This window comes from Branchiostoma belcheri, unplaced genomic scaffold (assembly GCF_001625305.1).
Source record: "Branchiostoma belcheri isolate BF01 breed outbred unplaced genomic scaffold, Haploidv18h27 scaffold117, whole genome shotgun sequence".
Taxonomy (NCBI): domain Eukaryota; kingdom Metazoa; phylum Chordata; class Leptocardii; order Amphioxiformes; family Branchiostomatidae; genus Branchiostoma; species Branchiostoma belcheri.
In genome coordinates this window covers 971,873-990,298 of record NW_017802569.1, presented here as the reverse complement: position 1 = coordinate 990,298, position 18,426 = coordinate 971,873, and the positions used below count along the sequence as shown (strand labels likewise).

The 18,426-nt window shown below is 40.0% G+C and overlaps 2 protein-coding genes across 2 annotated transcripts in view; one reads left to right on the top strand and one right to left on the bottom strand.

Moving 5' to 3' along the window:
• The window catches only part of LOC109462457 (glutamate receptor-like), a 5,140-nt gene extending 3,110 nt beyond the window's left edge, over positions 1-2,030 (bottom strand). Inside the window, exons 1-3 of the mRNA XM_019759012.1 lie at positions 1,949-2,030; positions 667-707; positions 206-388 (exon numbers count right to left, since the gene is read on the bottom strand). Of these exons, the coding sequence (XP_019614571.1) occupies positions 206-388; positions 667-707; positions 1,949-2,030 (306 nt within the window). The remainder of the gene's footprint in view (positions 1-205; positions 389-666; positions 708-1,948) is intronic.
• A 4,755-nt stretch (positions 2,031-6,785) lies between these two features.
• Positions 6,786-14,795, top strand: LOC109462456 (endonuclease 8-like 1). Its single transcript, XM_019759011.1, has 8 exons — positions 6,786-7,173; positions 7,513-7,686; positions 8,830-8,949; positions 10,399-10,474; positions 11,307-11,394; positions 13,325-13,455; positions 13,766-13,793; positions 14,782-14,795. Exons 1-8 carry the CDS (start codon positions 6,902-6,904, stop codon positions 14,793-14,795), a joined length of 903 nt encoding a protein of 300 aa, XP_019614570.1. The 5' UTR covers positions 6,786-6,901.
• The last annotated feature ends 3,631 nt before the right edge of the window (positions 14,796-18,426 follow it).

The window sequence follows — 18,426 nt, the reverse complement described above, 5'->3', positions numbered from 1 at the left end:
GCCAGTGACGTTAGTGAGCGGGCAAAAACTACGGAGGATGGCACCCAGGCTGTGTGACGTTTCGCCGCAGTGCGACTAAACTATGAAAAGTTACAGGCAAATGTATAGAATATGTTTACTTTTCTATAAGCCTGGGCCGCCTTAACCCAACCGCGGATGTTGGGTAGTGTTCGAGAGGTCACACCTACTCGGCTATCTGCCTTACCCCTCTGACAAGCTCCCCGACCATGCCAGTCCAGGTCCCGTCCTCCCGCAGGGACCCGTACTTCATGTCGGCAGGTTCCTTGATGACGAAGTCGAATCTTATGAGGTCCGACAGTTCCGTCATGAGATCCACGTGGTACCCCTCAAACGTCCCATCTTCTCTCTTATGCAGGAAGCTGGGGTTCTGAGATTGGAGGAAACAGGAACACAAGGAGGAAGACCTGATCTTGACGGTAGTTTCACGTCACCAAAACTACAGTCAAGGCGCGACGGGGGCCGATATAACGGTCAGTTTATTACGAGTCATTACTCCAGTCCATAAGCTTACTCAGAGTAATGTGAATCACGGTTAAAGAAGTATGTCGACGTAAGAGCTGGTTTAGAGTGGGGTACGCTTTGTACGTTGTTTTTCAAAGCAGTGCATGGAACTGTAATACAACACGAAAAAAAGAGAAACCTTACCTGAATGGCACCCACAATAATTGTTCTGGAACCGTTGTCACCTACAGAAAACATGCAAAACTAGAGTTCGGCGATCTCAAACCTTCATGCCAAGTTTAGTGCTTTCATTTGATATATGCATAATGTAGCATTTACTGCATGAGCCATTTGCTTTGCCATTCCTCCAGCGTGTTCAGATCTTTTTGTAAAGTTGTGATTCATTCTGTGTAGATAGCTCTACATATAACAGACAGTCATCGGCAAATAATCTCACCTTTGAGTCAAGCTGACCTGGTAGGCATTGAAATACAAGAGGAATAGTAATGGTCCCAGGACAGTTCCTTGTGTGTGTGTGTTCAACTCCTGACGCTACTTTAACTGGAGCCGAAGCCTTTCCTTCCACCACTACTGTTTGCTCCCTGTTGGTTAGAAAAGCCTTTAACCAATTCAGTGTTATTCCTTGGATTCCATAATACTCCAGTTTTGAGATGAGCCTGCCATGGGGAACTTTGTCAAACGCTTTTGTGCAGTCGACTATCGCTAAATCTACCTGCTTTTTACTGTTCAGTTCACCGGGCACCAGCTATGCGATGAACTGTTAGTATGAGCTGTGTTTCTGTGGATCGCTTAGCTCTAAAGCCATGCTGGTAGTCCGTCAATGTGACTTTCTAAATGCTTCATCAGTTGGCTATGGATGGTGTGTTCAAGCAGTTTACAGGATACACAGGTCAGTGAAACAGGGTTATTGTTGATCTATCTCCCTTTTTGAAATGGCGCAACTGGTCTACTTGTCAATGCTAAAGAAGAAACGTTACCGAAGTTTCTTACATGAGTCAAGGGCAAAGGGAACTCTTTCAAACACAATACTCCAAGGCCAGGCGGAAGGCGTGTGGCCGGTGGGAAATTGGCCAAATAGATAACATGCCACTGGAAGTTGGTTCACCCTTCTGGAGCGACAAACTGTACTGTTTAGCAGACCAACTCGCATGTCATGTTATATCTTTCTATTTGGCCAGTTTTTACTATTTCCAGCCGCTTCTCGAAGCCTGCTAGAGGCTACAAAGGGAGTGGACAGGCCTAGGGAAAACAACAAACCAGCTGACCAGACTGGCCTGAGCTCGAGATGAGGCAGACATTTTACTGACATGTAAGACCCCCCCCCCCTCACTCCGAGAGCTACTTGCTATATATAGACTGAGAGATTCCGAGATTACTGTACTCCTACCAAAGCGTTAACTCACTATACGGATTTTGGAAATTATGAAGGACTTTATTCATCCTTGGAAAAAGACGAGAAACTTACCCGTAGCGTTGGTCCCTTGTGCAGACACGGAACAGGTAACGCCGAGAACAGACCCGACCAGGAGGTACACCGCCCAAGCCATGTCGTCTGGCTAGGACTTAATATGCTCGAGCGCTCCAACTCCAAGGCTCTCTTTCTGCTGTGTCAGTCGATTTATACGTGTCACACCTCACAAACACTGAACTGAATTTTTTAAGTCAAGAAAGGGACAGTACCAAAAAAGTGCGTCCTTGGATAGGGGGTGGGTGGTAATTAGGCTAACTTTATCCTTCTGTGTACTTGGTGCGCAGATCTGACCAGTGTATTTTCCCTTATCATTGAGGGTCTGCACGGGGAGTTCCTGGCAACGGTTAACGGTAAATTCAGCAGGCCGACAACGATTAACGGTAAATTGACAGGCATTTTCATTCGAGCCGCACTTTTTAGTCATTCTGTGTAGACAGCTCTACATATCTACATATAACAGACAGTCATCGTCAAATAACCTCACCTTGGAGTCAAGCTGATCTGGTAGGTCATTCATATACAAGAGGAATATAGTAATGGTCCCAGGATGAGTGGAACTCCTGACGCTACTCTAGATCTAACTGGTGCCGAAGGCTTCCCTTCCACCACTACTGTTTGCTCCCTGTTGGTTAGAAAAGCTTTTAAACAATTTAGTGTTGTTCCTTGGATTCCATAATACTCCAGTTTTGAGACGAGCCTGCTATGGGGAACTTTTTCGAACGCTTTTGGGAAGTCGACTATCGCTAAATCTACCTGCATTTATATTGTTCAGTGCACAGCTATGTCTTGAACTGTTAGTATGAGCTGTGTTTCTGTGGATCAGCTCTAAACCCATGCCGGTAGTCCATCAATATGTTGTGACTTAAAATGCTTCGTCACTTGGCTATGGATGATGTGTTCAAGCAGTTTACAGGATACACAGGTTAGTGAATAAACAGGTTTGTAGTTGCTTGAGGCAGCTCTATCTCCATTTTTGAAAATGGCGATAAGGATCTCTCCGGTATTCAACGAGTGTTGAAAAATATTGCATAGATGACATATATATCTGTTGTGTCTTCCTCGGTGAAAACGCTTTTGAATTCTGAGCTGAGTGCTTCAATTTGTTTTTTTCCCCTCTGTCACTGATAATGGTATACCCCGACAAGGTAAGTCATTTGTAATCACTACACCCCCATGCAGGCCCTCCACCACGACTACCCCGGCCAGGTTGGTTCAGCCTAAGCGATCTGCAGCATCCGGGGTCTCCAGGCCCTGAGATTGTACTGTTACAAGGCTGAATTCCTCACAGGATCAGCAGATCAGCTTCTCATGACCTCTGGGTGTTGATCGTTTAATGTCACCCCCACGCTGTGCTTCGACTTTTTCAACCTTCTCCCCTGAATTATGAGGTCCCCCTGCCAACGCGAATGGCGCGAGAACGACCATTGTGTCAATCATTGATAATGAGGAGGAAGAAAATAAGAACCGGTTTCATCGAGGGGGCCTAATTAGGGGTTTGGGTGCTTGGTGGGAGCAAAGAATTTCGTTTCAACAGGACACTTAAAGGCCATTATGTGACTTTTTTCACAAAAAAAAAGAAATATTTTGATTGAAAAAATCTTCAAGTGATGGTAATTTACTTCCGTTGTTCCACATATTTGTGTAATTGTCTCACTTTTTTTTATTTTTATGGTTGGCCCTAAAACAGCCCACATGAGGTGCATTCAGTATACGGCACCGCCACAAACACAAAATGTATAAACAAACATCATGAAAGCTGCATTAAACAATCGTCAGGTTGCACCTCCTTTTCCCGATGACACTTAGTTGCAATTGACTTAGTATAGTTGACTTAGTATAGTTGATTCAGCTTACTTTCTCTCCTGCCGCCAAACCAACCTGAGTTGAAATGAAAGCACTGCGAGGTTAACGGTTTTACAGGTTTTACAGCGTTCTGTACGGTTTGAAGCGAGGGTCCCTTGAATTGGCGCCATTCCGATGAATTGGAGACACATTTATAATCCATGCCAAATTGTAAATTGTTCCAACTTGTAGCAGGTTGAGTTTGCCATGTACTGACTCTTTGTCTCACAAACCTTCAACTGTACGTACATGTATTTCCTGCTCAGGCCCAGAGGGAATGTGTTAGTTGGTTGACCTTGAACTCCGCGTCAAGGACACAGCATCGGGGTGGTTGAAAATTGTTTTGGGAGATGAACGGTACGTAGTGTCCACAGAGAACAAGGAGCGGAGAACTATTTATTTCAGTCCATGCAATAGGCCGGCATAATTAACAAGAGTTCCGCGATCTTATACCTTCGCCAAGTGATGTTAACCCTTGCGGTTGACGAATTATACAATTTAACCATCGATTTTGTAAATAAGAGCCTCATTTGCGTGGATTATATCAGTTGATCATATTCGATCTCCACCCAATGACAGCCTTATTTTAACAAAAAGGCTATTATAGCACTTCCTCATCAATTATGCAAATGAGGTCATGATTGTAATAAATTATGTTTATTGATGTTCAGCTTCACTTAACTTCCAAATGTGGCAGGTATGAAATTCTCAACAGTTATAACCATGAAATTATAAAAATTTGCCATTAATTATGCGAATTAGGTCCTCATTTACATAATCTATATCCTCAGATGTTTTATCTTGTTCTCAAGTAGATGTCACAAGTGTTTCATAGTTCTATTATCGAACAAAGCAGATTTATAGAATTTCCTCATTAATTATGCAAATTAGCCCCTGATTTGCATAATTGTAATCTGATTATGTCAAGCATCACTTCAACTACCTACATACTAAAGATCATGACAATCCGTCAACCGGTTCTTGAGTTATCATCCTTCGAAATTTTTTCAACAAATGCTCCTGCAGTTCCAGGACAAGCTGCTAGGGGACCCAAACTCATGTCACTTCTTCCCTACTCCAAGAACTATCTACCAACCAAAATTCGTGACCCTAGCATGTCCAGATCACGAGATATCAAAACCGGAAGTTTTGCTGCAGTACCAAGGAAAGCCGCCAGGGGGCCCAAAATCTAATCATTTCTAGGTCTCATGAAGACCTACATACCTACCAAGTTTCATTTCAATCCATTCACTGCTTCTTGAGTAATCTTGCTAAACCACAAACACACACACAAACACACACACAGACAAACGCTACTGAAAACATAACCTTCTTGGCGAAGGTAATTATTTCAGTCCATACCATAGGTATAGATTAATCATTATAGTCTATACCATACTCGTGCTTCTTCTTCTCCTCCTTCTTCCCCTGCCATTTCTTGAAATATTTTACTAGGCTTGTGACAGCTGTTCAAGCAGGAGCTTTCCTGACTTCGTAATCAGTTTCAGAGTTTTCCATCTGTGAGCCGAGATATTCAATGTGTTTGACAGTGTCGCCACTTCTAGGTTGAATGACTACAGGTGTTTTTTGGTTAAAGGTCATCATTTTAGTTTTTTAGCATTCAGGTGAAGACCTACTTTGCCAGCTTCACAGTCATGGATGTCATCCATATAATCAAATCAACAGTGCTTAATTAAACCATGGTAATAAGATCCCAAAAGCCTGACCTCTTACTTTTCTGAAGAAACATCTACTAAATGGTTCGCCCTTTGATGTATGAATTATGAAATGATTTAACAGATATGCTAAAAGCTTCGATATAATAATCTAGAGAACCGGGAGTAATGACCAGATAATTAGTCCATTTTTATCATGTTCCCCTTGTCATTGAATGACATCCACGTTGATATGTTACTAATATAACAGATCCAGTAAATCAAATGGTGTGCAGATATACTTTACAGATTTTTCTCATATAGTCAGTAAGTAAGATTTGTGATCAAACATAAGCAGCTAACGTGACAGACATAATGTTGTTGACAGTGGCTGCAAGCAAACATGCATTGAATTAACTAAAGGTAAAATTACTTGCATACAAGCTCTTGGTAAAAACAAACCCTGAATATCATGCGACGTCAGTTTTGGTAATTGAAGTAATGCAAAGTAGTACTCAACATCAAGTACTATACTGTACAGGTGACCTCATTCTGTTCATGTTTATGTTTATTAGGAACTCCATTAGTTAAAAAAACAGTTCCTTGCTACTATTCCTGGAGTCCCGTACAGTCCTGTGGAGGTTTACACAAGCAACCAATAAAGCTAGTAAGATATGACAGGACTACTCTCCAAGCAGAGGTTTGGGTTTTGGGGGTATTTTTAGTTTGTTTTTAAGGCTTTTTTTATCGGGGTTTCTCTTTTGCACTGAATTTTTTTCCCACTAAAATATACATTTTTTTGGTGGAAAAAAAATTCAGTGCAAAAGAGAAACCCCGATAAAAAAAGCCTTAAAAACAAACTAAAAATACCCCCAAAACCTAAACCTCTGCTTGGAGACTATGACAGGACATCCAGTACAAGTTAACCGTGATATGTGAGCGTGCGAATGAAAAAAAAGTTGCCTTCATTATGAAATCTAGGTGGCCATGAAGATCGAACACATGCCAATATTTTATTGGAACGATGAATAATACTAGTAGACTCTTTCATTTTCATTCCTTCACATTTTCTTCTTGTCCTTTGGAATAAATTTTGGCATTCTGCGACGTTGTCCAATTTCTTTTTGTTTTCAATTTGCGGCATATATTTGCAGCTACTTTGAACGATTTACAGTATGGTCAAAACCCCTTTTTTTATTTTTGGAAACGGACGAAAATTCATGCGCGCGTGGATGTCATCCATATCATCAAATCAACATGGCCTAATCCTAAGAACACTTGTGCGAGACCGCTCCATGTTGTGTAACACTATTGTGTAAACTCGGCAGGGGGCGTGGTTCACTGTTACCAAACAGTTCCACGTGAAGCAAGAGAAGCTAGAAGTAGCTCTGTGTTCCTCCCGAAGAAGTTAGTTCTGGTCAAATTTAGGCTTTTATTTCTACCGCACACGATGCCGGAAGGCCCTGAGCTGCATCTCGCCGCTCGGTTCGTGAACGCGGTGTGCGCCGGCCGGGTGTTCAGCGGCAAGCCGTTCAAGTCTGAAGTGAACTGGAAGAACCCCGAGGTCGCCTTCGAGGCCGCGGCGTACACGGTTTCGGCAGTCTCCCGCGGCAAGGAAGTACAGCTGAGTCTTAACCCCCTGGAGGAGGAGAAGAAGAAGAAGAAGAAGGTTACTGGGTCGCTGAAAATCGTCTTCCGTTTTGGCATGTCTGGAGTTTTCAGGTATTATAAGTGGGGGTGGGGGGGGGGGGGCGACTCCGGACAGGGTTGGTGGAAAAGTATGGTCCGGGAAGGTGGGGTTGGAAAAAGCGGTCTGGCCTTTCATGCGTGGAGTTGTGAGCTCTGCCAGAAATCAGCAGAATACGAAGTAGTCTTCCCGTACATGTATATTTTGACATCAAGCACACTGATTGGCATACGGTACCATACGGTATACCAGTTATTTTGCAGTTGTTCTTTATATTTTTTGGTTGACATTGTTTAGTGTTGTTTACATTTAGATATTGATATGGGGTTATTTTATTGGTTTATGATTTATATTTTGTTGTTGTTGTTTTTCAGATTTACCTCAGTGTCAGAACTTCCCAAACATGCCCACCTGATGTTCTACACCAGAGACAAGCCTCCCATGGTTCTTTCGTTCGTGGACGTGCGACGGTTTGGCAGGTGGGAGGTCGGGGCAGGCTGGCAGAAGGACAGGGGACCATGTGTCATACTGGAGTATCAAGACTTCAGGTGAGACCATGTTTCAAGACATGTTTCAAGGCATGTTTCTAGACATGTTTCAAGACATGTCATACTGGAGTATCAAGACTTCAGGTGAGACCATGTTTCAAGACATGTTTCAAGGCATGTTTCTAGACATGTCATACTGGAGTATCAAGACTCAAGGTGAGACCATGTTTCAAAATATGTTTCAAGACATGTTTCAAGACATGTCATACTGGAGTATCAAGACTTCAGGTGAGACCATGTTTCAAAATATGTTTCAAGACATGTTTCAAGACATGTCATACTGGAGTATCAAGACTCAAGGTGAGACCATGTTTCAAGACCCAGGCATATCCTGTTTCTCAATATGCCTGTGTTGTAAGCTACCGATAGTGGGAATTTAAACATAGCTGCATGATATAGTAAGCGAGTATTACATAATATTTACATAATCTGAAACTGATCACCAACTTATTTGTCATGTCGGATCAATCACCTTGTCTGAAGCCATTTTTCCCCTTTTTTTGCTGCAAAATTATTTTAATTGAAATATCTTCAGGCGATTGTAATTTCCTTCAGAATCAACTTTTCAACATATTTGTGCAATTATTTCACATTTCTGACAATTAAGGTTGGCACCTAAGCAGCCCACACAGTTTGTGGTACCACCACAAACTACCAGAATGTAAACAAACATGGCTGACATCTGTGTTTCCAGCTTATAAACACACTTGTAAGGTTTCGTATTTTGGTGCCTCCACTTCTTGAATAGCACTTCATTGCAATGGAGAAGTGTTGATTCAACATACTTTGTAATGAAGCGACTAGAAAATCTACCTTTTGTATCATCCTAAATGTTATATTACTTACAAACCCAATGTTATAAAATGCAGCTTTGATATACTTTGTACCAGCACTGTACAATTGAATGTTAGATTAGACCATGTTTAGAGTTAAAACTTAAGATCCGACACAATAAATTCTCTCACCTAGAGCTTTTGACCAGTCACTCTGGTCTTCCTCAGTAGACTGACCCAGTGAGGCTTGTCATGTGGCTTCTTTGATGTGTGACCTCAACACTGGGTCAAAGGTATCTGGTAGACTATGGCGGACCATGTTTGTATTATCTTGGTGTGAAGGAAAAGTTCCCACTGTGCCTGTTCCCAGGTCCCATGTTCTGTCCAGCCTGGCCGACACAGCCTTCAACAGACCCATCTGTGAGGTCCTACTCAACCAGAAGTACTTCAACGGTGTGGGGAACTACCTCAGGGCAGAGGTGCTCTTCAGGTGGGGCTTTACTGTACTTAATTTAACTTTTTGTATCTGTATCAGTATAGCTGGTATAACCGCCAGCTTCGCAGGTGCGCGGCGCGGCGGCAGCTAGCTATATCACACCAAACGACTTGTTACACTCAATCTTTGCACATTTAATTGCAGGAGTTGTTTCAAGCTTTCTAGTGATGATGCCCCAACTGTGCTTGGTGGCAATGAGTTCCAGTCTACAATAGTTCTGGGGAAATACGAGTTTTTGAACACCTCAATTCTTGGTTCAACTCTAGATATTTGAAGGCATGACTGTTTCTTGTTCTTTTCTGGGCTGGTATCAGATACTTAGTGGTTGGTACATCCACCAATTTATTAGTCATTTTGTACATCATGCACAGTCTGGACATTCTACGTAATTGTAACAATATACAATCATACACATGGGACACAGGCAGCTTAAGTGCTTGTGTGATAATTGTGACCCAAAAATCTGTTGCACAAGATGTGCCGCAAGGCCAAATGATATTTTTTACCTGTGTAGATCGGGCAGCCCCGGCTAGTTAAAGGAGTACTAACCTCCAGAAGGCGGTGCTATATTCCGACAGGCATTAATTTTAGGAAGTGAAAAATGCATATTACTTTACAGTATACAATTAAATGCCCATTTTGTGCGCAAGTCTTCAAACGCATCGAATCCAGGACAAACTCTCCAAATACCCTCAAAACTATCCCAGAATACACCACGCTGCCACATTGGTGTCTATGTTTTAAACAAAAAGTTGCGTTACAGACTTTATTTCAGGGGCGATAAGAAAAATTTGTACCGTTTTGTGTTCTTTGGCATCTTACCAACCATTGCCCTTCTTAAAGTCCTTATCGCCCCTCATTTATGCCGAAAATATTGACGATGAAAAAAGCGGGGTAATCTAGTTATCTTTTCAATAAGTGGCGTAATCTAATTATGTGTACAATTAATACTTACATGCAAATAAGTTGAGAAAATCAAAACACGCAGGATGAAACTGGCGCTCTGCATTAGACATCCTGATATTATAGTATTCAAGCAACAGGTCAAGCAAAGTAAAGCAAGTAGTTTCTCAATAATCAGCTTGTTAGTGTGCTTGTCTCCTGCCATTTTCGCCGAAAAATGTTTATGTTGACCTGAAGTGTATGAGTATTGCGTAAGCCAGAGTTCCCGGATGTATCGATTGTGGTTCAGCATGGGGAAAATTGATATTGATATCGCTTGACAAACATGCGTCGCACAAGTCGTACAAGCAAAATTATGTGAAAAGTCGGCTAATTATGTCTTCATTGCAGCATGATGAATCGGAAAATAGCACTTCCTTCTGGAGGTTAGTACTCCTTTAATATAACACTAAAATGCATTGTAGCACAAGCAACAGCATAGTCTATATAGCTGAGAGAACAAACTTCTGCTTCAACCTAGCTACAATGTTTTGCTTTCAGACTGGGGATCCCACCTTTTGTGAGTGCACGCTCAGTATTAGAACCTCTGGCTAAAGCAGACGAACTTGTGGCACAAGTAAGTGACTTTAATCTGTTATCATGTCTACTTTTAATTTTCTGGTAAAATGTTTTTGACAGCCATATATGTGTAAGGATTTGTACCAGTGTCATATATAGTTGTGAATTCAGCATTGCAGTTGTTAATGATATAACGTTACATGTATGTGATGGCCTTATACAGTAGGATCATGCAAATCCTGATCAAAAGTCGTACAAAATGCAATTAACATCTTTGCATTTCTCACTTTGAAGTTGTGTGAAAGTCATGGCTTATGCACGGCATTTGCATGAGAAATAAAGCATATAAAGCTGCCTGTCAAATAAACCCACAAAAAGTGAATTCAATCAACATCTGACTTCTCTAAGGCCACACCAATTTGATTTCTTGGTTAACGGATTTTTGAAGAAAAATAATGGAGCGGGCGGCGAAAAAATAAAAAAAATAAAAACAGGCCTAGGCAATATATTATGGCCCAAAATGGTACTATAGGAGCCATGAAGTCAACGCGTACCATGCTGGTTCAAAATTTAAACAATGAATTTTGAACTTTTAATGATACCACTGCATTGAAAGATGGAATAACTGTAACAACTAGGAAGAAAAGGACTGTTTTCAACTGTTCAGGGCAAAATATGAACATTTTGCAGTTGATTCTGAATTTTTATTTTTATTTGCAAATCAGAAAAAAATGAAGCGGGCGAATCCGTTAACAAAGAAATTAAATTGTTGTGGCCCAATGACTTGTATGTATTGTACTTTGAACCTAGATTTGACCTCTTTGCATTTTGGTAGAACACAGCAGAACTGTTTGAAGATGAAGTGATGTTATATTAATATGATCCAACAGAATGGTAAAAAGGGGGTAAAGATAAAGACAGAACAGCCAGACCTCCTGGAGCTGTGCAACAAGCTGGCACTGGAAGTCGTCAGTCTAGGTAAGATACTTGTTTTGTTTTATGTGGATCTCCCTTTCTTTATGTTTACCAAAGGAAAACATATTGTTTTTGCTCTCTTTCCTCTTCTTCTTCTTCTCCAAACAAATAATGTCAATGACCTCAACCAGATGTCTGTCACCATGGTAACTAGTGTTGGGTTACTTCATGTTGCAATTTTATAGCAGGAGGGATTTAGACTCCTGTCTGACCAAATACATATGGAAGTGTTTGAGTTAAGAATTAACAGAGTAGACCATATGTGAAAGTAAACATTATGCATTTGCTTTGCAAATGTTACCTTAAACTACATATACAGTGTAGTTGTAATGATGTGGTTCAAATGCTGTATAGATAATTTTACCTAATTGTACAATTACATTTTGCAATCAATAGATAATGAATACGTATTTTCATTCATTAGTGTAGCTTATGAACCTAAATAATGTAGTTATAGGCATATTATAAAGTTTGTTGTATTATGTGCTGGGTGTTTTATGTATTAAGATTAATCAATGTGAATTTTGGCGCATGCACTTCATGGGCAAATTTTATAACTTCCCATCATGTGATGTGTGACATTTTTGTCATGTCAATATCAATATTAACGCTGAATCAGTGCAAAGTTCACACTAGTCTTTCTGGTGCAAAATTCTGACGCAACATTGACCAAACATATGTATGGGTTCACCACACCATGAAGTGGTGGTGAACCCATATTGCTTTTTCTGATGTTTCTTCTCCTTCTTCTTCTCCTGCCATTTTTTAAATGGATTCAGCTTCTTCATTTTAGGGCCTAAGGTCCTGAAATTTGGTATGGAGGTACAGTGGGCAAATACCCCTAGGCGTTTTTTAAATTATTGTGATACAGGCTTTTAGAATGGTTTTATTTGAGTTTTTTGGCTGTGTTATAGCAAATGTATTACTGTGTTAGTGTGCCTTGTTTACCACGTTTGGGCATGAGTCATCACAATGGAATGCAGGGCATCAACCAATTAAGGCATGCAGCTTTCCTCTATTCTTCTTGCTGATTGGCTGTTGGGATTTAACTTGATCAACACCTGCACAGAGCATTTCCACCTGCACAGAGCATTTCTTGCTGATTGGCTGTTGGGATTTAACTTGATTAACACCTGCACAGAGCATTTCCATACTCAGTCTGACAGTATGTCTGTATTCAAGTGTTTTGGTAGGTATTTCAAGCTTTCCTGCTCCAGCATTGGAATGCAGGGCATGGACGTTTTTTTTTTATTTTGAAAATCAACAGTTTGCATTATGCAATTAAAAATCCTAACCAATAAAGTAGGGAATAGCTATCCAACTGTTGTTTTAGTTGTATTTTACTTCATATTATGTAAATCATTGTTTTCCCTTGTGTTTCTCATTCTTTCCCTGCCATGTCGTAAAATGTGGTGAACCCATCGCTGTATTTGCTCCAAAGCAAATATTGGCCTTTCTAGTTATAATATATGACTGGTTATGACTAGTTTATTGATTGAAAATATCCAAATGCAAACTGTGAAAAATCCAGGTTTACTGCGGATGCAATACAATTTGCCAATGTGCTTTAACAGCACAAATGAACTAAGATTCTCCCAAAGCGATTTCAGGACAGCAAAAATGGAAATATTCTGAATAATGCAATCTTTGTGATATTGACATATACTGTTTCACATTAGCACATTTAAATCAGTATTTCATACTTTGGGCATTCAAAACTGCAGAAATAAGCCTCAAGATGAGTCCGTTATTTTCTGAGTGGTACCCTAAAAATTCCTTCCAGTATTCCATCAGAAGTTTGAGAATTTGGCTCCATGGGGGACAATATACATTGGGATAACATGGTTTGAATTTCAACTCAGTATGCAGTAGAATATTGGCTTTGAAAAATCGGGTTTCCAAGCCCTAAAAACTGCACTGGATGTCTGTTAAGGTGCGACAACGTACAGCCATGCACCTGACAGTGAGTCCAGTCATGATGCCTTCCTGAGGTGGTTACAGTGTTACTATAACTCTGACATGAGAACTCTGGTGGACCACAACGGAAGGACTATCTGGTTCAAGGTAAGAATGATTGGATGTATGGATGTATGGATGGATGGATGGATGGATGGATGGATGGATGGATGGATGGATGGATGGATGGAGGGAGGGAGGAAGGAAGGAATGTATTGAATAGGAATGAATTAATGAATAAGTGAAGATACATGTAGGAATGAAGGAAGGAATGATGATATGAAAAGACCGATGATCACAGTGGAAGGACCACAGGTCCAAAGTTTGTCTAAAAAACAACAGAATGACTGAATCTTATCTGCAGGAATACCTCTGAGTCAGTTTTGATTTTTTTCTAAATGATCCTCTCTTTTCTCAGGGAGAGGCAGGGCCACTTGCTCCAAAAGGTAAATTTTACATGTCATTTTTTTGTTCATCATCTATATAATATTATTCTCACTGCTATGCGACTTTACCTGTGGTTGCCAGCAAATCAAATCAAATCAAATCAAACTTTATTCATCAACTTGGCAGTCCTTAGACTGAATTGCGTTGATTGTACAATTTTGCCAATTATAAAAACACAGTACTGTTAATAAGCAACATATCATCAGTTAAAAAGATAATTATTACATTACATAATCAATTAATTAAAATATGGTAAACAGGGTTTTTTCTAGAAAAATCTGGCATGAGGGAGCGCCCGGAGCGGTATGACGGTGAGGGAGCGAAGCGACCGAGGGGGGGGTTGGTGCGGAAGGGGGTATCCCCCCGTTCCGCCATGTGAAGCCTTTGAAAATTTGAAGTTGAAATGGGACAGTTTCAGGTTACTTGAGGGGGAAAATTTGAACTCTTTCATTGTATGTTTCTTTGAAAATAAACAACTATGATTGTGAAAAAGGTCTGTTTACTTGGATTTCACAACACCTTCAAAGGCTATTTTAGCTTGCACAAATTTACAATATGCTAGATACAGTGCTCAATACAAATTTCCAGTACTATAATGGATGTAAAAGCCATAGGAGAAGGATAGATAGACTAAAATAATTCAATGTTTTTTTGTCAATATCTTTCCTAAATTTCTATTCATGCATTGCATATTTCCTTTATAAAATATAAGTACAATCAACAGTACACACAATGTGCAAATCACCCTTTATACACTTAAAACAATTAGTGATCAATGTTACTAGTAGCTCCAGATGACAACATTGGGTTTGCCACAAGCTCAACCCTTTCCCATGGCAAAGTTGCAACTTGCAACACATTCATCCAAGCTGCTACAAACTCAGGTCTCATGTTTCACTTCAGAGCCTGTTCTATAGTATGCAAATGAAGGAGGCTTACTTCTAGTCTTTGGGCAAGTTCTCAATGAACTATGTTTGCTCCATTCAGACTTTTACTACTAGAGCTAAATTTTCATGTTTGTGGTAAGATTTTGGAATTTTCATGAGAGTAACATAGTTTGTAATGCTAGAATACATTGTTATGTGGTGTTGTTTTTGTATTTTTAGTGGAAAAAGATAATTTTGAAAAAGACTTAGGCTTCAATCTGAAAATTGATATGAGGGCGCTAGCTTGTTACATGAGGGCGCAGCGCCCTTGTTCCCCTGTTTAGAAAAACCCCTGGTAACTAGAAAGGCCAATATTTGCTTTGGAGCAAATACAGCGATGGGTTCACCACATTTTACGACATGGCAGGGAAAGAATGAGAAACACAAGGGAAAACAATGATTTACATTGATATAACTATAATATGAAGTAACATACAACTAAAACAACAGTTGATAGCTATTCCCTACTTTATTGGTTAGGATTTTTAATTGCATAATGCAAACTGTTGATTTTCAAAACAAAAGAACGTTCATGCCCCGCATTCCAATGCTGGAGCAGGAAAGCTTGAAATACCTACCAAAACACTTGAATACAGACATACTGTCAGTATGGCATGGCTCTGTGCAGGTGTTAATCAAGTTAAATCCCAACAGCCAATCAGCAAGAAATGCTCTGTGCAGGTGGAAATGCTCTGTGCAGGTGTTAATCAAGTTAAATCCCAACAGCCAATCAGCAAGAAGAATAGAGGAAAGCTGCATGCCTATTGGTTGATGCCCTGCATTCCATTGTGATGACTCATGCCCAAACGTGGTAAACACGGCACACTAACACAGTAATACATTTGCTATAACACAGCCAAAAAACTAAAAAAAAAACATTCTAAAAGCCTGTATCACAAAAATGTAAAAAACGCCTAGGGGTATTTGCCCATTGTACCTCCATACCAAATTTCAGGACCTTAGGCCCTAAAATGAAGAAGCTGAATCCATTTAAAGATATGGCAGGAGGAGAAGAAGGAGGAGAATCATCAGCAAAGACAATATGGTTTCACCACACCACTTCGTGGTGTGGTGAACCCATAAATATAGTAAAAATGCATGTACGACGAAATGGACACACAGTGATAAAAGTACGTAATATGTATAAAATTAATGTGATGTGGACGACTTTAGCAATCCAAATCTATTGGTTTTGTCATTTTATCTTTTTTTGAACAGGTGGCAAGTGTAGAGGGACCAACAAGAGGATGGAGGCTTCTGTAAAGAAAAGGAAGTCTGCAAATAAGGTTGATCAGGATGAGGTAAGTTGGCAACCATTTGTGTAGTGTGAGTAGTTCAGTGTTTAGTGTCCGGGCCACTAGGCAAGTCATGAGTTCAAATCCCAGCTGTTGAGAGAAATGAGATGAATTACCAAATAGCAGACATATAATATGTATATCAGTTCTTCTGTAAAATGCCGTGCACGAGTAGTTTGATCCACAAAGCCCAAAAGAACATTTTTGACAAATTAAAAAGTTACATATAGTTGGAACAGAGAACTAAGCACAGTCACACCAATTGGCCAACAAGTCCCTCCTGCATGTATTTGAAAAATGTTACTGGAAATTTTAAAGGGTCATAATTCTTAAGAATTGAAATTGGCATGTAATTAGCCGTGGACTACATTGTTGAATTTGGGCTAGTTGAATGTGTACAATGAACCTGTATAAACATTTACTGTACATAACATACATCTGTCTTCTTTGTCACAAGAAACTGTTCATTGAGTCCACTTGAGCTTAACTGGTTTACTTAAATGGTTAAAATTATTTACGTTCCTTCCCCAGACGGTGAAAAAAGTAAAAGTAGGGGTGAAGGAAGAAACCAAGAAAGGCGGCAAAGTCAAGAAGACTCCAACCAGGTACTGGTAAATTACAGCTTATCATACAAGAAATCAAAGATGTTATACTTCCTTGTAGTAATTGGGGTCATTTTGAATTTGTTTTATTCATTTTAATTGTGAACTTGGTAATTCTGTGCATATGAAGTGCAGGCAATGTGTAATATTGTTTGGGTAAGTCCCAAAGTTGATCTCCTAAGTTAAGCCTGCATTCCTTAACATTATGTTTTTTGATGTTTCTGGATATTGTTAGAAGCACCAAAGCAAAACATCCTACCACCAAGGTTGTCACAGGCACCCTAAAAAACACAAGAGTGTGCAGGACCAGAAACAACGCAGTGCAGGCATCAGGAAAAAACACTCCAGCCAGGCAAAGAAGGACCACAAAGGCTACAGGTGGGTAGTACATTGTACATCCAAGTTGTTTTGGTAGCCTTTGATTTATCTCAAGGCTATGGATAGATCATTATTACCCTCCATGTAAATGGGGGGTATTGTTTTTACTCCGTTTCATGTTTGGTCTGATATCTGAAGATCGGTGAGAAGGAACTGTATGATATTTGGCAGATTGATGGATGGGGCCTTGGAGATTGTGTAGGTTGACTTTGAGCACCTGGTGATTGACCTTGGTACTGCAGTTTAATTTTTTTATTCTATTGTTGGCACGTTATGGTCCGTGTGTGCGATGCTAAGGTAGCATGTAGTTGTGGTTACAATGGTTTAGTGATGTAAATTTGGGCCCGCTAGCTGTTTGCTTTGAACCGGAATTGCTATCTCAATGTCAGATTGTTTGCGTTGAATGATCTCAGAACCCGGTGGATGGTTGGCGATCATTTTTGGTATGTGGGTAGACGCTGATTGTCTTTGCGTTTTAGCGTGCATTAGCAGGTTGTCGTAGATTTGCATTGCTTATTTAAAAGGATTTTCACATTTTCACCCCTATTTCATAATAGGATGGTCTGTTTGACCCCAAATTGGTACAGAGTGTTTTTGTTTATACCTCCAGCTGGCAGGTCAGGCCAATCTATTTTTACCTCTAGACCATGTCTGCAGGAAATATATCTTATCTTTAATCGGTCATTCAGCAGGGAACTGGGTCATCAGTGGTTTGTTAATATGTTGTGCTTGAGAGGTCATTGACCTCAAACAAACCATGGTAACAAGACACTAAACGCCTGCACATGACAGCTTGGGCAACCCCTTCCAATACGAAGTGCCACAACAAAATTCTTAAATCAAATCAACTTTATCAAATCAACTTTATTGCTCAACAACTGTAGCTGGTACAATGTATGGCAAAGAAACAACAATGGTACATACATCAACTAATACTAAGATATAATTCTAACTAGCTAGTCCATAATGATACTAAAGCTAATCTATTGTATTTTCTTAGGAAGAGTATTATTACATTCTGTAATTCAGGGGATATATCAGCTATTTACAATCTGGTGTCGCTTTTGTAGTGATTCGAATATGAATTTTCCAACGTACACTGATATCTGAGTAGGACATGAAAGGAGAGTATTAAAAATATCTGATTTTGAGTGAGGTAGCGTAACATTAGTTTTGGAAGCTATGGATTGCATCAATTTTTGTCTGTTTTCTTCATATGTTGGATTTGACATCATAAAGTGGAATTCGTCTTCAATACCCTCCTTGCATGTCGGACACAATCTCTGATCGGCTGGTGTGTTATAATGACGGCCCTTTTCGATTTCCAGGCCATGTGAACTTATCCTCATTTTAGTTATGCTTGTCGTAAAAGATTCGTTTTGAATTGATGATAGATACTTTTCCAAGCCGAAGTGTTTTTTAATTTTAGAA

What these genes read in the sequence shown, in the direction of transcription:
- LOC109462456 (XM_019759011.1), top strand. Translation starts at nt 6,902, where the DNA reads ATGCCGGAAGGCCCTGAGCTGCATCTCGCCGCTCGGTTCGTGAACGCG. An exon ending in CAGACGAACTTGTGGCACAA is followed by an intron (nt 10,475 to 11,306) that starts GTAAGTGACTTT and finishes ATGATCCAACAG; the next exon opens with AATGGTAAAAAGGGGGTAAA. An exon ending in ACTGGAAGTCGTCAGTCTAG is followed by an intron (nt 11,395 to 13,324) that starts GTAAGATACTTG and finishes ATGTCTGTTAAG; the next exon opens with GTGCGACAACGTACAGCCAT.